Below are 23,987 nucleotides of genomic sequence, written 5' to 3'. Positions count from 1 at the left end.
GGACTCCAGAGCTGCTGCACTGCACATTCCCCACCCGGCTTGGGTTGGAGGTCAGAGCGAGTAATGTGCAGCTCCATCCCAGGGTAAGTGAAAAGGAGTGTGATTGTCACTCCTTGGAAGTTCTGACCTGATGCTTTATTTACTGGTATCTCGTAACTGGATGCAAAAGATTGAGCAGGCGATATGGGCTGTGTTGCAAAGATGCACAGGGGTTTAAGACAGACCCACATAGAGCAGCCCCATGCTGGCAGTTAAGCATATAAGTTGATCCCCCAGTTTTGGAGTGTTTTTAAGGCTTCAAAGGTTGACTCACACACTAACATCTACAGTATGTAGTAAGAATGAAAGGCTTCCATTGATGTACTGCTTTTCATGACCTCAAGACAGCCCAAACACTTTACAGCAAATGAAGTGCTTTTGAAGTGTAGTCACAGTTGCAAGGTAGGAAGTGCAACAGGAAACTTATACACAGCAGGTTTCCATAAACAGGAATATGAAAATGGCCAGATAGTCTGTTTTTAAGTATTGCAAGAAGGATAAAGACACTGGGGAAAACTCACCTGTTCTTCTTTGAAATAGTGCACTGGGATCCCTCACGCCCAAGTGAAAGAGCAGCAGGTAAGGGGCCAGAGCTCCAGCCAAGCCTAGAGGCTGTCCTCACCTGACTGGTTGCAGGAACAGCCACAGGGTTACAGTGGAGAGATATTCTTTCCCACCCTTCCCTTTCCCCCACAGTGGTGGCCAGGTTGCTGAATCTGTTTCTTATTAAGGATTTTAAAGAGCTGGAGAGGGAGGGATCCTCCATTTTGAAGTACCCTCTTAATTCTATTGCAGATTTCTGCTCTGTCAAGCCAGAAGGCCACTGATTGGCCCTCAAGCCTCCAGATGCATATGAACATGAATTAGATGCAGAAGTAGGCTGTTCCCCCATCTGATAAGATCATGGCTGATCTACTTTTGGTCTACTTTCCTGTCTACCCCCTATACCCCTTGACTTCCTTGTCAATCAAGAACCTATCTAACTTAGCCTTCAAAATATTCAACGACCCAGCCTCCACTGCTCTCTGAGGAAGAGAATTCCACAGCTTAATGAGACTTTGAGAGAAAAAAATTCTCCTCACCTCTGTCTTAAATGGGAGACCCCTTATTTTTAAACTGTGCCCCCTAGTTTGAGTCTCTCCCACAAGGGGTAACAAACTCTCAGTATCCACCCTGTCAAGTCTCCTCAGGATCTTATACATTTCAATAAGAGCACTTCCCATACTTCTAAACTCCAATCGATACAGACCCAACGTGTCCAACCTTTCCTCATAAGACAGCCCCTTCATCCCAGGAATCAGTCGAGTGAACTTTCTCTGACCTGCTTTTAAAGCAATTAAATCCTTTCCTAAGTAAGGAGACCATAATTGTACATCGTATTCCAGATGTGGTCTAACCAATAGCTTGGCTTCCTCACTTTTATATTCCATTTCCCTTGCAATAAATGACAACATTCCATTTGCCTCCCTAATCACTTGTACCTGCATCGCAACTTTTTGTGATTCACGAACCAGGACACCCAGAACTCTCTGCACCGCAGAGTCCAACAATCGCTCTCCATTTGAATTATATGCTGCTTTTCATATGAACAAGGAGCAGAAGTAGGCCATTCAGCCCCTCGAGCCTGCTTCGCCATTTAATAAGATCATGGCTGATCTGATAGTAACCTGAAACCTGCATCCTGCCTACCTCCGATAATCTATCACTCCCTTGCTTACCAAGAATCTATCCAGATCCTCTCCACACTCATCCTGTCAAGTCCCCTCAGGATATTATGGGCAGAATTTTCTCCCTGTCAGGGGGGGAAGTTCAGGAGTGTGCGCGCCTCCGATCGGTGCCCCCTATTGGGGGCGCGCCACTATTTTACATGGGCGGGCCAATTAACGCCCGCCCAGCATGACATCCGCAAGGAAGTGCTATGCGCTCCCTGTGTGGGCAGGGGAGGAGGAGGAATTCCCTGAGCCAAGAGTGCGCTCTCATCTCCCTGAGGCTAAGTGCTGCCTCAGGGAGATCGGCTCCACGATAAAAAAAATCTTAAAAACAGAGGAAAAAAATTCCCTGACGTGTCCCCATGGGACATGTCCATCGCTTTTAAATAGACTTCTATTAAATTTTTAAAAACCTACATGAACCCTCATCCCGCCCATGGATGAGGTTTCATGCTTTTTCCAATGCCCACCAGGGCTCCTGGCCTGCCCACCAACCTTAAGATTGTACGGGCAGATCCACTAATCATTTTAATTACTTAATGGCCTCAATAGGGCTGTAGAAGCTCAATCATTGAGCATGTTCAAGACTGAGATCGATAGATTTCTCAATACTAATGACATCAGGGGATATGGGGATAGTGGGGAAAAATGATGTTGAGGTAGATGATCAGCCTTAATGCGGTTGAATGGCAGAACAAGCTTGAGGGGCTGAATGGCCTACTCCTGCTCCTATGTTTTTATGTGCAGCAGTAAAAGAGAGGCTACATAAGCATGATCCCCCCCATCTTTTTAGGGGTCTCGGCCTCGATACAGTGAGATTGTAGCAGAGTTTGAAGGTTGGTGTATTTAGAAAAAACAAGTGAAGGAACTTGTGGGAACTATTAACCAAAACAATACAGGTAAAACAGAGGTAAGAAATGTTGTGACTGGGAGAGCAATTGCTGATCAGGTTACATACTTTCTATTGTATCCCAAATAGGAGTAAACAATCTGAAATAAGTGTTATAAGCCCAATGTTGGCTTCTTATAGTTAGAAAAGAGAGACAGAGTGACATCACAAGACAGCTCGAGAGAGCGGCAGAGAGATCAGAACCAGCGTGAGTGTGGTGATGCTTCAAAAGGTGAGAGCTACTTGGTGAGCAGTGGGTGAGTGTTTTTCTCCAGTTTTTTTCTCCAGTTTTTCCCCAATTTAAAATAGATTAAGCTGAGGAAAAGTAAGAGTTCTAGTTTTTATTTAAAGTACATAAGTAATTAATTTTTTTTACTGTATCTAGCTTAAAGTAAGGGTTTTTTCAACTAGAGGCATGGTAGGGCAGCTCAGTCCCGTGTTATGTACCGCCTGCAACATGTGGGAAGTCCTAGATGCTCCTTGCGCTCTGACTGACCACATGTGCATGAAGTGCCACCAGCTGCAGCTACTTGAGCTCCGAGTTTTGGGGGCACTGAGGTACATCCCTGAGGTTGAGTTTCATGGACAGCACGTTCTTAGACGTGGTCACCCTAAAGCTTATGGAAGTGCAGAGAGAGAGAGAGGGAATGGATGACCATCAGTCAGAAAAAAGGTGTCAGGCAGGTAGTCAGGAAATTCTCAGGGTGCATCTCGTTCAAGAAATGTTTTTCTGTGTTGGAAAACAGTGAGAGTGACGGTTACTCTGGGGAGTGCAGCCACGCTCATGGCACTGTGAGTGGCTCAGCTGCACAGGGCGGAGAGGAAAAAGAGTGAAAGAGCAATAGTGGTAGGAGACTCGATAGTAAGGGGAACAGACAGGTATTTCTGCGGCCGTAGGTGTGACTCCAGGATGGTATGTTGCCTCCCTGATGCAAGGGTCAAGGATTTCACTGAACGGCTGAGGTCCTGCAAGCAGAATTTAGGGAGCTAGGAAGCAGATTAAAAAACAGGACCTAAAAGGTAGTAATCTCTAGATTACATCCGGTGCCATGCGCTACTGAATATAGAAATAGGATGTTAATCCAAATGAATGTGTGGTTGGAGAGATGATGCAGGAGAGAGGGCTTTAGATTTCTGGGGCATTGGGACCATTTCTGGCAGTGGTGGGACTTGTACAAGGTGGACGTGTTGCACCTGAACCGGAATAGGACCAACATCCTTGTGGGGAGGTTTGCTAGTGCTGTTGGGGAGGGTTTAAACTAACTTGGCAGGGGGATGGGATCCTGAGAGGAGGTTCAGCAGGGGGAGATGCACAGCCAAAATTAGAAGAGAGAGCAAGTGAGCCTGGAAGGCATAGAAATTATAGGCCAGTTAAGGCACAAGGGACTTTGGCAAGGTTAGATGGTATTTATTTTAATGCAAGGAGTCTGACGAATAAGGCAGATGAGTTGAGGGCATAAATTAACATATGGAAGTATGATGTCATTGCTGTCAAGAGACATGGTTGAGAGAGGAGCAGGATTGGCAGCTCAATGTTCTAGGACATAGGGTCTTCAGGCAAGACAGGGAAGGAGGTAAAAGAGGAGGGGGTATTGTAATATTGATCAAGGTATCAATTACAGCAGTAAGGAGGGATGACATCTTAGAAGGTTCCTCAAATGAAGCCATATGGGTAGAACTGAAAAACAAAAAAGGAGCAATCACATTGCTGGGAATGTACTACAGGCCCCCAAACAGTCAGAGAGAAATGGTTGAGCAGCTATGTAGGTAAATTTCAGAGAAGTGTAAAAATAATAGGGATGGTAGTTGTGGGGGATTTCAACTTCCCAAGCATTAATTGGGTTAATCATAATGTGACAGGTTTAGAGGGAGCAGAATTCTTAAAATGCATCCAGGAGAAGGTGGTGGTGAGTTGCCTTCTTGAACCGCTGCAGTCCATGTAGTGTAGGTACACCCTCAGTGCTGTTAGGAAGGGAGTTCCAGGATTTTGACCCAGCGACAGTGAAGGAACATCGATATATTTCCAAGTCAGGATGGTGAGTGACTTGGAGGAGAACCTCCAAGTGTTAGAGTTCTTATCTATCTGCTGTCCTTGTCCTTCTAGATGGTAGTGGCCATGGGTTTGGAAGATGCTGTTGAAGGAGCCTTGGTGAATTCCTGCAGTGCAACTTGTAGGTGGCACACACTGCTGCTACTGTGCATTGGTGGCGGAAGGCGTGAATGTTTGTGGATGAGGTGCCAATCAAGCGGGCTGCTTTGTGTTGGACAGTGTCAAGCTTCTTGAGTGTTGTAGTAGCTGCACTTATCCAGGCAAGTGGGGAGTATTCCATCACACTCCTGACTTGTGCCTTGTAGATAGTGGGCAGGCTTTGAGGAATCAGGAGGTGGGTTACTCATCGCACAATTCCTAGCCTCTGAGCTGCTCTTGTAGCCATCGTATTTATATGTTTAATCCAATTCAATTTCTGATCAATGGGAACCCCAAGGATGTTGATAGTGGGGGATTCAGTGATGGTAATGCTGTTGAACATCAAGAGGTTGGATTCTCCCTTGTTGGAGATGCTCATTACAGACACTTGTGTGGTGCGAATGTTACTTGCCACCTGTCAGCCAAAGCCTGCATATTGTCCAGGTCTTGCTGCATTTGGACATGGACTGCTTCAGTGTCCGAGAGGTCACAAATGTGATGCTGAACATTGTGCAATCATCAGCGAACATCCCCAATTCCGACTTAATGATGGAAGGAAGGTCACTGATGAAGCACTTGAAGATGGTTGGGTTGAGGACACTACCCTGAGGAACTCCTGCAGTGATGTCCTGAGCTGGGATGACTGACCTCCAACAACCATAACCATCTTTCTATGTACTAGGTATGACTCCAACCAGCAGAGTTTTCCCCCTGATTCCTATTGACTCAGTTTTGCTAGGACTCCTTGATGCCACACTCGGTCAAATGCTGCCTTGATGTCAAGGGCAGTCACTCTCACCTCACCTCGGGAGTTCAGCTCTTTTGTCCATGTTTGAGCCAGGGCTGTAATGAGGTCAGAAACTGAGTGGCCCTGGCAGAACCCAAACTCGGCGTCAGTGAGAAGGTTATTGCTAAGCAAGTGCTGCTTGATAGCACTGCTGATGACCCCTTCCATTACTTTACTGATGATGGAATGTAGACTGATGGTGTGGTAATTGGCTGGGTTGGATTTGTCCTGCTTTTTATGTACAGGACGTACCTGGGCATTTTGCCACATGACTGGATAGGTGCCAGTGTTATAACTACACTGGAACATTTTGGCTAGGGGCGCGGCAAGTTCTGATGCACAAGTCTTCGGTACTATTGCCGGAATATTGTCAGGGCCCATAGCCTTTGCAGTATGCAGTGCCTTCAGCCGTTCCTTGATTTCACGTGGAGTGATTCAAATTGGCTGGAAACTGTCATCTGTGATGCTGTGAATGCAAAAGCGATGAATATCCGAGTACACATTTTCTCTTGCATCCCTTGCAGTTTGGATGTAGTGAAAGCTTTCTGTTTCTTGCCCCGAGCCATGCCATCGTGCTATTCAGCTCATTTGCAATGCTTTATGAAGAAGCCAGATGCTGACTCCCCTTGGTGACCAGATGCTGTCCAAGCAATTTTTAATACTTGTAAAGCCGACACATGTATTAGGTTTATTTTACGAGGCTTTACTTTTCTGTGCAGCTGCTCATAAACCATATTAAAATTGAATTCTGCTTTTATCGCCATGTAATTTCAATAGGATATGCTTTCAATGGTGAAAATGTTTTAAACCTGCCCATTGGAAGGAATGGACACACGGTCTCCTCCACCAACTTGTGCTTCACATTTGTGCTTAGTATGTGTCAGCTGTGGCTAGGGGTTACTGCTCTCACCTCGGAGTTGTGAGTTCAAATCCCACACCAGGAACTTGAGCACAAATTCTCAGTGAGGCATTTTGGAAGTGCTGCACTGGTGAAGGTGCTGTTTCTCTGGTGAGGGGCTGGATTTTATGGATTTTACATGCCCCTGCTGTGTTTTGTAAAGCCACCACCCCCAAGTGCACCCTGCCACCTTCCCATCCACCTCCAAGCTCTCCCCCATGATACAGTAGACGGGTGGGGCACCAAAATTGGCAGTCCACATGCCATATTTAAATAAAGGGCCAATTGAGCTTGTTACCAAGCCAGTTGACCATGACAATACGCTGCCCACGCCATAAGATGGTTAGCTTGGGCAGGAGTGGACATCCTTCAACTTCTAAAGTATGATAAAAAGTTTTTAAAAAGGCGGGAAGGTAGGTGGGGTGCGGGGGTATTCCTTGCGCATCCGTGGGGTGGCACCCCCTAACAGGATACTTCCCTTTCTTCCTACCTCCCCGCTCTCCCTAGACCACCACTCCCACCCCTCTCCATAAGCTGCCCAAACCCTCCCTGCCCAATCCTGTACCTGAATTACCTGACTCCAGGATCCATTGGGCCTTCTTCTTGGGATTGATTGCAGTACCGGCAGCAGCCACTAATGCGACCTTGGCGCTGCTAGGACTGCTGGGGGCAGTTCCCATGGGCAGAAAGTCCTTTCCAGTGAGGGACAGAAGTCCCACTGTCAGGCCAGTGAGCCTGCCCACAGTGCGTAATGGCTACAGGGGAGGCTGATGTGGAGGGAGGTGTAAAAAATACCCTGGCACTTTTTCAAAGAATGTCTGTAGAGTTTTCCCCAGTGTTCTGGCCAAGGTTTATTCCTCGACCAATATCACTAGGACAGATTATGTGGCCATTATTAGATTCCTGATTGTGGGACCTTGAGCAAATTGGTGTGTAGCCTGCAGCGTCTACACTTAAACAAAAGGACCTCATGGCTTTCCTGAAATTGTGGTAGTTGCTGTATAAATGCAAGTCTTCACTTTTCTGTTTGTGCTAATGATTTTAATGACAACTATGAAAATTGCAGTGCATTCCTGAGGCGACAAAAAAGCTGACACAACATCCGGGAGTGTTATTTTCAAAGAACGCCCTTACCTGACCTCGCCCCCACAGGTATTTGAAAACCTCGCCTCTTATATGAGCATTTTCTGGGAGGGGAGCTCCCAGCAAATGTTACCAAACTCACCGTCCTAACTTTAGAAAGTAGGTACAAAAACCGAAAATGCTGGAAAAACTCAGCGAGTCTAACAGCATCTGTGGAAAGAGAAACTGAGTTAACGTTTCAACTCCATATGACGCGTCTTCAGAGCTAAAGAGAAGTAGAAATGTGATGAAATTGATACTGTTTAAGTAGGGGGCAGGGGGGCTGGTGGTGTGATGGAGCAGGTGAAGCTGGATAGAAGGCCAGCGATATGTGGCAAAGCAAAGATTGACAAAGATGTCATGAACAAAAGGACAAAGGGGGTGTTAATGGTAGGGGTAAGGGCTAAAGGAGGTGCTGATAGTGGCATAAAGGTAAGAAAGCAGAATGTGATAATAGCAGAACAAGGGTAAGCACTCTGGAAAGAACAACGTGAAGATGTAACAGATGGCCCTTGTAGGGGTGGGGGGAGGGGCAGGGGGCAGTGGCAGGGAAAAAGGGCTGAAAGTGGGTTAAAAAAGGGGATAAAACAATGAATGAATAAAAATGAAAATAAATAAAAATTAGGGGATAAAAAATAAAAATGAATTTAGAAAAAAGGGATAAAAAAGGGGTGAAGGTGGAGGAGAGAGTTCACAGGCTGAAGTTATTGAGCTCAGTGTTAAGTCCGGAAGGCTGTAAACCTAACCGGATGATGAATTGCTGTTCCTCCATGCAAGAGGATCTGATAATCCACAACTCCACTTTCCTGCCTTTTCCCCATAACCCTTGATTCCCTTACTGATTAAAAATCTGTCTATCTCAGCCTTGAATATACTTAATGATCAGCCTCTACAGCCCTCTGCGGTAAAGAATTCCACAGACTGACTACCCTCTGAGAGAAGAAATTCCTCCTTATCTCTGTCATAAATGGGCAACCCCTTACTCTGAGACTAAGCCCTCTGGTCTTAGACTCGTCCACAAGGGGAAACAGCCTCTCAGCATCTATCCTGTCAAGCCCCTAAGAACCTTATATGTTTCAATAGGGTTGCCTCTCATTCTTCCAAACTCCAATGAGTACAGGCCCAATCTACTCAAACTCTCCTCATAGGAAAATCCCTCCATACCCAGGATCAACCTAGTGAACCTTCTCTGGACTGCCTCCAATTCCAGTATATGTTTCCTTAGATAAGGGGACCAAAACTGTTTACAGTATTCTAGGTGTGGTCTAACTAGTGCCTTGTATAATTTTAGCGAGACTTCCCTATTTTTATACTCCATTCCATTTGAAATAAAAGCTAACATTCCATTTGCCTTCCTGAATACCTGCTGAACTTGTATGCTAGCTTTTTTTGATTCATGCACAAGGACTGCTTAAGCCCCCTGTGTGCAGCTTTCTACAGTCTTTCTCCATATAAATAATATTAATCTCCTCTCTTCTTCCTGCCAAAGTGCATAACCTCACATTTTCCCACATTATATTCCATCTGCCAAGTTTTGCCCCCTCACTTAACCTGTCTATATCCCTCTGTCGACTCTTTGTGTCATCCTCACCACTTGCCTTCCCACTTATTTTTGTGTTATCCGCAAACTTGGCGATAGTACATTCATTTCCCTCATCCAAGTCATTAATATATATTGTAAATAATTGAGGGCCCCAGCACTGATCCCTGTGGCACTCCACAAGTTACAGGTTGCCATCCTGAAAATGCCCCCCTTATTCCAACTCTCTGTCTTCTAGTAGTTAGCCAATCCTCTATCTATGTTAATATACTACCCCCAACACCATGGGCTCTTATCTTATTAAGTAGCCTTCCATGCAGTACCTTATCGAATGCCTTTTGGAAATCCAAATATATTACATCTACTGATTCCCCTTTATCCATCCTGCTTATTACCTCCTCAAAGAATTCTAAAAATTTGTCAGGCATGATTTCCCCTTCATGAAGCCATGCTGACTCTGCTTGATTATGTAATATATTTCTAAATGTTCTGCTATTGCATCCTTTATAATAGACTCTAACATTTTCCCATTTTCTTTCTGTACACTTTCTAAAATCTTCACGTCCTTCCTAAAGCATGGTGCCATAGCAATGGACACAGTTCTCCAGTTGAGGGCAAACCGAGGGTAACGATAACTTCCCTGCTTTTGTACTCTACGCCTTGATTTATAAAACCACAGATCCCTTCAGAGTGTAAGCCCATAGATCCTTGAAGGTAGCAGGACAACGGATACGGTTGTTAAGAAACATACGCAATATTTTCCTTTATTAGCCGAGGCATAGAATATGAGAGCAGGTAGGTTATGCTAAATCTGTATAAAACATTAGTTACTCTATAGCTAGTGTACTACATACACTTCTGGTTATCACATTACAAGACGGATATGGTCGCACCAGAGAGGTTATAGAGGGGATTTATGAGGCTGTTGCCATCACTGGAGAATTTTAGCTATGAGGGACAACTGGATAGGCTGGGGCTGTTTTCTTCAGGACAGAGGAGAATATTTAACTGAGGTTTAAAACATTACGAGGGGCCGAAATAAAGTGGACAGGAAGTACCTTTTTTCCTTCGCGGAGAGGTCAATAACCAGGCAGCATGAATTTAAAATAATTGGCGGAAGAATTGGAGGGGAGTTGAGGAGAAATGTTTTAACCCAGAGAGTGGTGGGGGTCTGGAACACATTGCCTGAAAAAAGCAGTAATCCTCATGACACTTAAAAAGTATTTGGATAAGCGCTTGAAGTGTCGTAATTTATCGAGAGTTGGAAATGGGATTAGGCTGGTTAGCTCTTTATCAAAGGAACAGCGGACTTCAGGACAGGAGTAGGCCGTTCAGCCCTTTGAATCTGCTTTGCTATTTGATAAGACCATGGCTGATGTGATTGTGTTCTCAACCCCACTTTCCTGTCTGCTTCTGCTCCCATAACCGTTGGCTCCCTTGTCAATCAAAACTCTGTCTAAAGCAGCATTGATTAAATTCAATGATCCAGCTTCAAATGTTCACTGGGGAAGAGAGTTCCACAGACTAACAACCCTCTGAGAGAAAAAAATTCTCCTAACCTCTGTTTTAAAAGGGAGACCTCTTGTTCTTGAACTGTACTGCCTAATTCTAGTGTCCCCCACAAGAGGAAACATCCTCCTGGTATGCACCCTATCAAGTCCCCTCAGGATCTTTATCAGCTGGTACAATATGATGGGCCGAATGCCCTCCATCTGCACCGTAAATTTAAACGATTCTAATTACTGTACTGCCATGAAACTCTCAGCATATATACCCTGTGTTCAATACCAGAACCCGGACTAACTTCAAGGATGGAACCAAAGTTCAGAACGCGTGTTGCTGTTAGGCAATAATTGGCTGTGTTCACATGGTTTGTAGTAAGAATTGAAACCTTTGTTCAGGTTACTAATTTGTTATTACTTCCAGTTGCTCATTACTCTGCTTTTACTTTTTATCTGTGACTATTTGTAAGCACTAGTGTTTGTTGTAATCATTTTATTTCAGTGAGTCCTGAGTGCTTAAAATTGTCTGCGTCTCCTTCAGAAAGTTTGAATCAAATTATTTACATCGGCGAGGGATAGAAGTTAAAATCATGCGTATAAACCTTAGGTAAGTCTGACAAGAACTGAGTGCACTCTGTACGATCAATTGTGGCCTGAAGAATGCGTCGTGAGCAACATTACCAAATCGTGGAATTTATTTAGTGGTCTTGATTCACACAGGGGGTGTCAAAAGTAGCTTTTCACAGTTTTAGACTTTTAATGTAAGTAGCGAGCATTAAAACAGCCTTCACGTATTGTGAGGTTCAGGAGTGGATTGTGGAGTTTTGACAGCATTGCCTGAAAGTGCACCGAAAATCGTGGGCTGAGCTCATGTGATTTTCCAATGTGCATCCCCAATGGGGGAGGCCATTCGCTGGGAGCGCGCAATGAGAACATTCGCCCTGATGTGATATTGGTAATTACGTTCAGCTTTTATTACAAATACATTGTTGCTGTTTAAGATGGGGTTTATTGATGGTGAAATGCATGAATGCCTGCTGTATACTTTCCTTTTATTTTATTCATTTTTTCCCTCTATTTATGCAGGAATGTTGTGGCCACTTTATTGAGTTACAGCTCTACGCTGATGATTTGTATAACATGCACAAAGACAAACCTCCAGCCTAACATTGTATTAATTATGGCTGATGACCTTGGCATTGGGGACATTGGTTGCTATGGAAATAATACTATCAGGTAATGGGTTTGTGAGCTGAGTTCCTTTGCTTGTTTTTTTTAAAATATGCTTTATTCATAAAATTTGTGTTACATAACAATTCAAATTTGACATTACATGAAGTGCAGTACAGTTCAATGTCTTTCAATGCAATATATGGCACTCTGAGGTGCCTCACTACATTTACAGTTACAGGTTATATTTACCATATACATTTACATTTCAGGTCAAATGTACCCTGGTGTATACAGCCCGAGGGATTCTCCATAAATTCCAGCCCTTTGGTGCACTATAACGAGAGAACCTTAGAATCTAGGCTCCTCTGCTGACACTGAATTGTTTGTTTTATGTTAGCGTAGATGAATATACGAGAATGCTGGTCTGGGACAACCAACCGGTCCATCAAACGTGCCTCATGCTCATGATGCCTGGGCATGCAGCTAGACACCTCCCCCTCTTCCACACAGTTCTGTAACCTCCTGGGAGAGGCTAAATACCAAAGAATAACTCAGGACCAATAATGGGGAAATGCAAACTCTGGCTAGAGCTTGGCACCTCTTGTTGGTGTCTGGCTTGGCGAGATACTGTCCTCTGGTGCTGTACCTTGATGCTGCACTGGACTACCAGTGTGACACTTCCCCTGCAAATTAACCTGATTATTTTCAGAGTGAGCAAGTTATGGTTGAGCTAGTTTCATAATTTTTTTTTTTACGGATTGTTCTTGTGGAGATGGGGTTGAGATTAAGGCCGTGGATTTGTAGCTATTCAAGACTTGGCTTGAAACTGCTTGAAATCATTTTGATCAGGACTCTTGGAATAACAAGGCTTTTTAACTAATTGTATTTATGCTTTAAAATGACTTTGGCTCAATGAAAATGCCAAGGAACAGTAGCAATATCTTGAACTAGGAAAGGAAAGATGAAAGAGGTCTTGGAGTAATCGTAATACAGTATCATGTCCAGTCACTGCAGAGCAGTAACTTATCAAGCAAGAAGGTTACTGAGTTATGTTGTCAGATTGGTGCAGTTATAAATATGATGTTGGCTTCTGTGTAGCCAAATCTTTTGTATTCCATTCAGCACTGGTCATTGACACATAAAGGAAGATGTAAACCCTGGAAGTGGTGCACAGCAGGGTTTCACAAGGCCAGGAGCACAAGTCTCACTCTCATGAACAGGGCCAGGGACACAAGCCGACAAGCTTCGTTTGCAAGGGCAGAGCCAGGGATACAAGACTCAATCACGGGGCCAGGAGAAATGCCAACCTTTCTATTTTCCAGTAGCTATTTTTCTTGCTTTGCTTTATGCAAATTTAGAAATGCAGTTGATGACCAACAAAGTGGCATGTTTCATTGAGATAAAAGCAACATACTCGGATACTGAAAATCTGAAATAAAAACAAAAATTGCTGGAAGAACTCAGCAGGTCTGACAGCGTCTGTGGAGAGAAAGACAGAGTTAACGTTTTGAGTCGGTATGACTCTTCTTCAGAACTAAAGAGAAGTAAAAATGTGGTGAAATATATACTGTTTAAGGGGAAGGGGTGGGACATGAGGATGAAGGAGAGAGTTCATGACCTGAAGTTGTTGAACTCAACGTTAAGTCCGGAAGGCTGTAAAGTGCCTAGTCGGAAGATGAGGTGCTGTTCCTCCAGTTCGCGTTGGGCTTCACTGGAATGTTGCAGCAGGCCAAGGACGGACATGTGGGCATGAGAGCAGGATGGTGTCGAGCAAGCGACAGGGAGGTTTCGGTCATGCTTGCGGAAGGACCGAAGGTGTTCCCCAAAGCAGTCACCCAGTCTGCGTTTGGTCTTTCCAATGTAGAGGAGTCCACACTGGGAGCAGCGAATGCTAAATTGAGGGAAGTGCACTTGAAAGGAGTGTTTGGGCCCTTGGACGGTGAGAAGTAAAGGGGCAGGTGTTACATCTTCTGTGATTGCATGGGAAGGTACCATGGGAGGGGGTTGAGGTGTTGAGAGTGATGGAGGAGTCGACCAGGGTGTCCCAGAGGGAACGGTTCCTATGGAATGCCGACAGGGGGGGATGAAGGGAAGATGTGTTTGGTGGTGGCATCATGCTGGAGTTGGCGGAAATGGCGGAGGATGATCCTTTGAATGCGGAGGCTGGTGGGTGATAAAGTGAGGACAAGGGGGACCCTATCAGCTTCTGGGAGAGAGAGGAAGGTGTGAGGGCAGAGGTGCGGGAGATGGGTCGGACACGGCTGAGGGCCCTGTCAACCACCGTGGGTGGGAAGTCTCGGATAAGGAAGAAGGAAGACACATCAGAAGCGCTGTTTTGGAAAGTGGCATCATTGGAACAGATGCGACGGAGGCGAAGGAACTGAGAGAATGAGATGGAGTCCATACAAGAAGCAGGGTGTGAGGAGCTGTAGTCGAGGTAGCTGTCGGAGTAGGTGGGCTTGTTATGAATATTGGTGGACAGTCTATCACCAGAAATAGAGACAGAGAGGTCAAGGAGGGGAAGGTAAGTGTCAGTGATGGACCATGTGAAAGTGATAGATGGGTGGAAATTGGAAGCAAAGTTAGGAAATTTTTCCCGGTCCAGACGAGAGCATGAAGCGGCACCAAAACAGTCATTGATGTACTGGAGGAAGAGTTGTGGGAGGTGGCCCGAGTAGGACTGGAACAAAGAATGTCCCACATAACCCATAAAGAGACAGGCATAACTGGGGCCCATGGGGCTACCCATACGCATATTTCATTGGATCATCAAAGTCAATTCAATGTTGCCTCTCCGCTTGGTCCTCAATTTCTATTCTTATTCAACTCTTGAGCCACTTGAGGAATGAGATCACATTAGCACATTACTGCCATATCTTCTCCTTTCACTAGAACTCCTAATATCGATCACCTGGCAAAGGAAGGAGTGATGCTGACTCATCATATAGCTGCAGCTCCACTGTGTACACCAAGTAGGGCAGCCTATATGACGGGCAGGTACCCCATCCGTTCTGGTAAGAGAACACTTACAAATGTAGAGCTACTAGCCCCAGCCACACTTGTGGTGTTTTACTTTGTTTCATTTTTAAGCTCAAGAGACAGAGGACACCTTTTCAACCTGGACCAGCTTGGTCCATTGAGTTTTAAAATTAATAGCTGTTTTGTTGTAGGCAGCAGCTGTTTTGGTAATTATAATAATCTAATACATAGAATTGTGATGAATTTTACAGGAGAGCATCAGGCCATTTAGTCCCTTTGCTCTATTCAGATATTTATGCTCCACTTGAGGTTCCCCACCCCCACCACCACCCCCACTCTGGTTTTATCTTACCTTATCCACATATCCTTCTGTTATTTTCTCCCTTAAATTAATTTTACTCATCCTTTCACGGGATGTGGACAATGCCGGCCAGCCCTTGCCCTTGGTAAGGTGGTGGTGAGCTGCCTTCTTGAAACACTGCAGTCCATGTACTGTAGGGGCACCCGCAGTGCTGTTTAGGATGGAGTTCCAGGATTTTGACCAGATGACAGTGAAGGAACGGCAATATATTTCCAAGTCAGGATAGTGTGTGGCTTGGAGGCAACTTGCAAGTAATGGTGTCCCCATGCATCTGTTGCCCTTGTCCTTTGAGGTGGTAAAGGTCGTGGGTTTGGAAGGTGCTGTCATGACAGCCTTGGTAAGTTGCTGCAGTGCATCTTGTAAATGGTGCACACTGCTGCCATTGTGCGTCAGTGGTGGAGGGAGTGAACGTTTAAGGTGGTGGATGGGGTGCCAGTCAAGCAGCTGATTTGCCCTGGATAGTGTCAGACTTCTTGAGTGTTGTTGAAGCATCCAGGCAAGTGGAGAATATCCCATCACACTTGCCTTGTAGGCGGTGGAGAGACTTTGGGGAGTCAGGGGGTGAGTCACTCTCTGCAGAATTCCCAGCTTCTGGTCTGCTCTTGTAGCCACAATAGCTGCTCTTGTAGCCACAGTACAGGATCTATACTATTCACCTCAATTACTCTATGTGGAAGGAGGGTTGCACATTATCAGCCTCAGAGTAAAGAAGTTTATTTTGAATTCCTTATTGGATTTATTAGTGACTATCTTATATTTATGACCCCAGCTTTGGACTCCTCCACAAATGGAAATGTTTTCTTTACATGTGCAATATTGAATCCCTTCATATTTTAAAGATCTCTATTAGGTCAAACATCAACCTTTTCCATGTAGCCTGTTCAATCTAATTATGTGTGTAAGTTCAATATCTTTAGTAACATATTCATTTGTTAATAGGATTTGGAATCTTGCTGTGAACCCCTCACCCAGTGTACCTCTAAAACCAAGCCAGGATAAATTTGAACTTGGAGTTCCTATAGAAAAAGAGTTGTTATTTATACCAGTAGTGTAGTGACTGAGGGATAAATGTTGGCCAATGCACCAGGAGAACTCCCATTGCATTTCTTCGAATAATATCAAAGGACCTTTAGCATCCAAATTGTCTTTATGGCTTAATTGTACACCTAGCAGTGCCTTTACTCATGAGGCTACTAGGGGAGCCAGCCCAACCTTTAATCGAGAAAATAAAAAAAACGTGTAACTAAATTTGATTGTCTGAATTTTGATTTAAGGTATGGACAATGGTCACAGAGTGCGTGTCCTTTTATTCACCGGCAGTTCTGGGGGTCTTCCCAAGAATGAGACAACCTTTGCAGCAATATTGCAAAAACAAGGATATGTCACTGGCATCGTAGGTATGTCCTAAAGGAAATTTTAAACAATGTCATTGTTTTTACACAGTTAATGTGAAATATTGCAAAGTGGCCAACTATCAGATGAATTAAAGAGAACCTTCGGTGTTCATTTTCTCAGAAAATGTGCACACTGTGCAGGTTAAATTTTCCTGCTAGATTGGTTTTGATACATATTTTTTCTTCTGCTTTATGTACTAAAAATATATTTCAATAAATGATAGGTTGGGGGAAAGAGTATTTTTGATACAAAATACATTCATTATCCAAAGTCTCTGATCTGTTGGAAATGGCTTTCGATAGAAAATGATTCCCAAGTTTCCACCCAGCACCTGTCTGACGTGGTCTATGTGACTGGCCTGAGCAGGTCCCCATCTATTTAAGTGAAAATTGGCTTTTCGGAATGGCCCCAACTGTTAATTTAGAGGCAGCAAAGTAGGAAATTGTACTAATAAGAACAAAAAACTGCGGATGCTGGAAATCCAAATCAAAAACAGAATTACCTGGAAAAACTCAGCAGGTCTGGCAGCATCGGTGGAGAAGAAAAGAGTTGACGTTTCGAGTCCTCATGACCCTTCGACAGAACTAGTTCTGTCGAAGGGTCATGAGGACTCGAAACATCAACTCTTTTCTTCTCCTTCGATGCTGCCAGACCTGCTGAGTTTTTCCAGGAAATTGTACTGCCAGCTTGCACTGATAGGCAATGTGTGAGAGGAGATCTGAATTGGCAAGCCTATAGATGAGGTCAATGTAGTCTTTGAAATTAATAATGGCTTCAGTCACCAGGTAGGAGGGCTGGAATTTTCCCACCCCTGATTGAACGGGAATGGAGATGGGATGGTAAACAAAATGGTCGCTGAGCAGTGCAGCTGGAAATCTCGCCTCCTTTTTCGCCGTGCCCCATTTTCCCAAGGGAGGGGGAGAGGGAACGGGCTCCTAACAGTCCAACCCTTATTAACAAGCTCTTTTACATCATGCTGGCCTCATTAAGAGCCTGTCCCTGGGAAGCGTTGTGATTTTCAGCAAGGCGGCCAGGGGTCAGCTGCTGTCACATTACCCACCAACAGCATGGAGGCAAGAAGCACGAGATGGAGGTGGGAAGAGTTTTAAAAGGAAAGGAAAATGGCTTTTCCTCCTCTTACAGTTTCATTGGGAACTTATTAATACTATGGCATGATTTGTATCAGTGTTCATTAGGGTCAGTCATGACAGCATTGTGAATGGAAGACTTAACTATCCATAATTAAACGATGTATTTTCCAAATGTTTACTTGACATTATTGGACATGTTGTAGGGATTACTAGCTATGTGTGTGATGAAGAGAGCTATAGTGGAGGTTGGAGTTGAGGGTGGATGAGGTGGAGGGTGGGGATGTGTGGGGGAGCAGGGGAGTTAATACATTTAAATTTTCAAAGGCTTATACTTTTAAATATAATTAAATACATTTTGAGGCCTTCCCGATACAGCTCAACGTTCACCCCTAATTCTGTCAGAGGATCCAGGCTGATGCCTCTGGGAAATGGAAATGGAAGGGAACGCCTGCTCCGGAATTGGCTCACCTCCGCTCCCAGTGCGGGATGACAAGGAGGGCGACAGGCCCATCTCCCGGGCCAATTAAAGCTTTGAACCCAGGAAAATTCCACTTCCCAGCAGGCTATCCTCAGAGGCGGGATCACGGCGATCCCACCTCCCAATCCCCGCCTCGACCTGGAAAATCCAGCCTGGGGTATTTGTCTCAATGGGATGCTAAGTATATTTTCTTAAACCATAACCCAAGCCCCAACTTTTCCATTCCCTCTTGCGCTACTTAGGAATTTGAAGTAGGTAGGCGTTTGAAGGGCGTAGCAGGGTATCATTGGAATGATTTGCCTTAAACAATTAATTGAATGCCGTGTGTGAACTTTTTTTTACAGGGAAATGGCATCTGGGTGTAAATTGTGAATCCCGCAATGATTACTGTCATCACCCGCTTAACCATGGGTTTGACTTCTACTACGGCACACCTTTCACTAACGTCCACGATTGCAAGCCAGGTGAAAGAAGTGCCATTTTATTTGACTTCCAAGTTAAACTGCGTCTGGCCACTGAAGCACTCGTTGTGGGACTTCTGACGCTGCTTGTTTTGAGATGGACTGCCTTTATCAGTACTGGCTGGAAGACGATTGCATGGTTTGCAGTGTTTTGCTCCCTGTTCTTCGGGGCTTGGTATTTTGTTTTTGGTTTCCTGAGGAATTGGAACTGTCTGGTCATGAGGAACTATGAAGTTGTTCAGCAGCCATTAAATTCAGAAACCTTCTCAACCAGAATGACAGAGGAAGCTCTTGCATTCATTGAAAGGTATGGAACATTGCTCAGGGGGTGGGGGGGGTGGTGGTGGTGAAGACGGTAGCATACTGGTAATGCCACTAGGCTAGTATTCTCAGGCTAATCCCTGGGGATTATGGGTTCAAATCCCACCACGGCAGCTGGTGGAACTTAAGTGCAATTACTAAATCTGGAATATGAATCTAGTCTCAGTAATCGTGAGCATGAAACTATCATGATTGCTATAAAAACCCATTAGTTCACTGATGTCCTTTAGGGAAGGACATTTGCCATCTTTACCCAGTCTGGCCTACATGTGTCTCTAGCCTCACAGTAACGTGACTGACTCTTAAACTGTCCCCTGTAAGCTATTTAGGGATGGGCAAAACATGCTGGCCTTTCCAGTGACCCCCACGTCCTTTGAAAGGATAAATAAGTGCACAATGTGATGGGATATGTGGGAAAGATGGGCCAAACAGCCTCTGTCACCTGAAGCCAGGCAAGATGTGGCTGTACGTTTTGGCCGGAAGAGTAAGGAGTAGGCCACATGCTGCCTGGAAAGTAAGTGTAAATGGGATAGAAGAACGCAGAGACCTAGGGCTACAGATACTCAAATTACAGATACACAAAGTAGAGATGCAGGTTAATAAGGATATTTAACAAAGGAAACAAAGCCCTGGGGGAATAAGTGAATAGAGGCCTTCAAAATTATGAAAGGTTTGATAGGGTAGTTGTGGAGAAGGTGTTTCCACTTGTGGGGAGACCAAAACTCCATCTTCTACAGTTCTCTGGCCAAGGGCAGGCCCCTGGCAAGTATTTCTCGAGCTCATGGCAAAGAACCATGAGTTTTTTTACTACAGGTAAGGTGAGGAAGCAGGGCCCAAGTCTACCTCAATTGGAACAGGAATCAAACCCCATACATTAGTCACCTAACCAGCCCCCGCAGTCCAAAAATAGGGACGTTAAATATAAGGCAGTTACTATTATGTCCAATGAGCAATTCAGGGGAAACTTTTTTACCCAGACAATAGTAAGAATGTGGAACGTGGTACCAGAAACAGTAGTTGGCAAAATAGCCTAGATGCATCTATGCAAGAAATGCTGGGTAGCATTGGATGAAATGGGGTGTGAGGATCCTCGTGTAGAGTGTAAACACCGGTATAGTGGCCAAATGGTCCGTCTCTGTCCAGGTGAGGAGAGGTCCCTGTTTTTCCGTCTCCCCATTTGACAGCAGCAGGTTTTTTTTTGCTTGAAAAGGATGTACTTGCCAATTCAGTGAGTACTTAACTTTAGTTTATCAAAGAAAGAGCTTAGTGTTATCATATTTAACCTGATCAAAGTAAAATAATAAAAAATGCACCAACTTTTGAATTCGCACACACACTCGAAATTCACACACACGCTTGAAGTTCACACGCACGTTTGAAGTTCACACATACAGACAAGTACAGATTACCGAGTGGGGAAGGACAGATTGGTCAAATTAGGGTCCGTAAAAAAAGTAATAGAGTATACAGTCTGTAGTTTGGTGACTCAGCTGGCTTCAGGCTTAATTCAGTGGTCTTGACGCTTCTGATTTCAAGATTTAGACAACTGAGTCGGTTGCTCTCCGGGAGACGGCAGTGCTGGGGTTGGATTCTTTAATAAAATCTCTGTCTGCAGCAGAGTGTCCCTGGACGTTCACAGTCAGCAAACAGGGCTCGAGGCTTACAAAGTGGGTTGGAGAGAAAAAGAGGCGGGGGCGCCCCACTTAGTTCTTCTCCCTAAACTGCTTGACCTAAGTTCTATTGAGAAAACATGTACTAAAAACATACAAAGTGTTGACTTCTCGTGTGACCTTCTCCAGCTGCCAGAGGAATTCAAGAAAAAGACATTGTCCGTGTAATCTAAAGTTGACTTGATTAGCTCATGTCTGGAAGCTAACTTAGCCAGAGTCCCATTGTCCAAGTGATTAGTCCTAATGGCCTGTCTCCAACAGTTGAAAATCTCAGGTCACTGTCATAGATGCTTTGCTAATAAAACAGGAGATGTGAATCCTTTGGACTCCTGTTATGACCACAGCTGGTGTTAATTGCTGCACGAACCAAGTCCCAGAGGGACTGAACCTTTTTTTTGTATTCCGAAACTGAGAAGAGGATGTACCAATCTCAGCAGCAAGAGGTCCAGTTACACTTCTAGTATTTTTGAAAATTAATAGTAAAAGTTTTATTAATGAAAATAAAAGAAAACTTATGCGCACAAGATGACACAATTAAGGTTAGTCTTACAAAACATTCCCCCAAAAACACTCTGCTTGGTCAAACCCACAAGTAACCACTTTCCAGGCAACGTTCCCTTATAGATGTTTAAATATGAAAACCAGTAATGTTAACACAAGGCAAACTGCTGTAGCTTCAATAAAGGTGTACCACACAACCTTTGCCCTCTTCCACTCTGCAGTGGAATCCACTTCAGAATAAAACTACCTGCTGCAGCCCAAGACTTCTCTGGCTTGACTGGATGGGTGATTCAAACTGCATCCTCTCCCAGCCCAGTGCTCCAGCTATCTCAACACCTCAAACAGCTCAAGATATCTCCAGCTCAACAGCTATCCACAGTAACTGTAATATCCCTTTTTTTCCTCTCTTTCAGCTGAGTCCCATTGTTCTCGCACCCCTTTGAAACTCAAATCCTACCAAATATAATATGTTTCTTGTTTCCATCTTGTCTTGCTTTTGGGTCAGTAAAATACCATATCCCCATGACTCGTTTACCTATGAACTCCTGCAATATGCAAATGTTTTTCTTGACACTTCTGGGCTCCCCTTTGATATTCAAACAACCTTTTGACTTATATAAAAATGCAAATGTTAGATCAAACCTAGTTACTTTTACCTCAAACTTAACACCGCTATCCTTTCCTTGTTTCCAAACCCTCAGAGAGTCTGACTCCGATCAAGCTCTTCCCAGCTTAATTAAATCACATGCATGTGAGCACGCACACACACACACACCACCCCCCCAGACTTTTTTACAGAATAACACAATATTCCCCAAAATATTTAAAAAACACTCATTCTCACACTCCCCTGAAGTCATTGTCTTTGATGGGTTTTGCAGACAGACTGACTCTACTCCAATGAATTGGAATGTGAACATATAGTAATGCAAATTGGGGTTAGCCACCTTGGGCTGTGAGTTCAAGCCATTATAGCCTCTATTTTTAAAAGGTCCGTTTTTAAAAATTCAAACCCAGCTTTCAGTCGGTGGATTAAAAATCATTATTTGGGAATAAAGCACATCTTCATGACAATGTAAACAGGATACAGTTTGGTGGGAACTGATTTATGTCACTACTGATCTCAAACTTGCAGCTACGATATAAATTCCAGAATTCTTATTGCCCTATTGTTAAAATATCACTTTTTTATACACTTTGGCATCAAACACTGTAGCTTTCAAGGAAGTTCTAATTGAGGATTCAATTTGTGAAGTATAAATAAATAATAGATGATTTTTTTAAGAGGACCGAAACTGTTTTTATCTAGCAGTGTGTCTATATTCCTGCTCCAGCCTACAGGTGGAATTTTACGTCCAGTGGGGTTTTACAGTCCCACCAAAGTCAATACGCAGAATCTTCTGGTTGGCGTGCGAGGGTGGGGCCCACCACGCCAATGTGTAAAATGACGCATGATGGCGTTGGACGCACGCCTGCCGAAATGCTAAGGGCCTATTAAGTCTGGTAAGGGCTTCGTTAAAGTACGTAAGATAGCTGCCTGTCTAACCTTAAGGTTGGCGGGCAGACGAAAAGCCCAAGCGGCCTTCGCGTTTTTTGGGAACCCCGTCCATGGGCAGGATGAGGTTCCCTGAAGCTTTTATTAAGTAAATAAAAATCTTTTCCCACCTTTACAAACATGTCCCAACTCATGTGACGCTGTCTCTGTGCCTCGGGGAGATTGCTGTGTGAGATGTTCTCACACGTGTGTGCAAAAGAGCGCAGGCCCCGACTCCCCCTCCTCCCACCGCCCGCACAGGTAGTGCTAAGTGCTATTGGCCGTGCGCTATACCAGGCGGGCTTTAATTGGCCCACTCGCATAAAATGGTGGCGCTTAGCCAGTTGCGGGCGGCAATCGGCTCCGCACCCACCCCTGCCCCCTCCCGCCCAGCCTGCCCGCCATAGGAAAAATCCAGGCCAATGGACTTTTGAATGGCTCGCCGCATTTTACAGCCTCACCCTTGCTGGGACGGGGCTGTAAAATTCCACCCTACATCTCCATGTTAACACTCTTAATGTGGTCTCCAGTTATTTATCAGCATGACTAGATGCTTCTCAATATAATTAGTGAAGGTATTCTGTTTATGTATAATGTAAAGCCTATTTATATATAACGTCATTGATTCCTAACTGCCGTCTGAAGTGGGCTGGCAACCACTCGTGTGGGCAATAAATGCCAGCCTTTTCCACATCTCTAGTTGAGCCCATTTTCCAGTGAGTCGGTACACGTTATATGTGAAATTACAATTGCCATTCAGTGGATTTAGCGTTCACAATTCTTTCATTTATATTTTAGGGTCATTTTTAAAGAAAAAAAACGAGTGAATTGCGCAGGTCATCCTAACCAAATTATATATTTTAAATTTTAGAAACCAGAAGAAACCATTTCTCCTTGTCATGTCATTGCTACATGTCCATACTCCTTTCTTGACAACCAAGGCGTTCACCGGGAAGAGCAAGCATGGCTCTTATGGGGACAATGTGGAGGAGATGGATTGGCATGTGGGTAAGTAGTTTAAGGGATAATGTGAGAGAGTAATGGCCAGATCAGGAACATCCTGCTGCTTCAGGCATCATTCGTTCATTTTCACCGTAGCCTTAGTGGGGCCCTTGGCATCATCTTGCTTCTTCTCTGTCTGTGTTCAAGCCTCCCTCAGTCCTTGCCTCAATGTCATTCAATGTTGTTTCTTCTTCTCTTCCTCTTCCTCTTCCTCCTCTTCTTCCTCCTCTTCCTCCCTTCCTGAAGAGTCATATTCGACTCAAAACATTAACTTTGTTTCTCTCTCCACAGATGCTGGCAGACCCGCTGAGCGGTTCCAGCACTTTCTGCTTTCATTTAATGAAATC

General features: G+C 44.4%; 1 protein-coding gene across 14 annotated transcripts in view; it reads left to right on the top strand.

The window, feature by feature from the left end:
- The window catches only part of LOC121284146 (arylsulfatase D-like), a 47,122-nt gene that overhangs the window by 3,543 nt on the left and 19,592 nt on the right, over window positions 1-23,987 (top strand). For 3 of the 14 annotated variants that reach the window (XM_041199340.1, XM_041199339.1, XM_041199342.1), the window contains 6 exons: window positions 11,177-11,281; window positions 11,761-11,910; window positions 14,740-14,861; window positions 16,462-16,584; window positions 18,496-18,919; window positions 23,510-23,646. In XM_041199340.1, coding sequence (XP_041055274.1) covers window positions 11,265-11,281; window positions 11,761-11,910; window positions 14,740-14,861; window positions 16,462-16,584; window positions 18,496-18,919; window positions 23,510-23,646 — 973 coding nt within the window. In that variant the 5' untranslated portion in view covers window positions 11,177-11,264. Of the gene's footprint in view, window positions 1-2,848; window positions 2,870-7,576; window positions 7,663-11,176; window positions 11,282-11,760; window positions 11,911-14,739; window positions 14,862-16,461; window positions 16,585-18,495; window positions 18,920-23,509; window positions 23,647-23,987 lie in introns of those variants that run through there. The other 11 variants (XM_041199343.1, XM_041199347.1, XM_041199344.1 and 8 more) reach the window with 7 other exon arrangements.

The sequence above is a fragment of the Carcharodon carcharias genome, chromosome 11 (genome assembly GCF_017639515.1).
Source record: "Carcharodon carcharias isolate sCarCar2 chromosome 11, sCarCar2.pri, whole genome shotgun sequence".
In the NCBI taxonomy this organism is placed as follows: Eukaryota; Metazoa; Chordata; class Chondrichthyes; order Lamniformes; family Lamnidae; genus Carcharodon; species Carcharodon carcharias.
The sequence above is the reverse complement of the archived record's forward strand: the minus strand, read 5'-3'. Positions and strand labels throughout refer to the sequence as shown.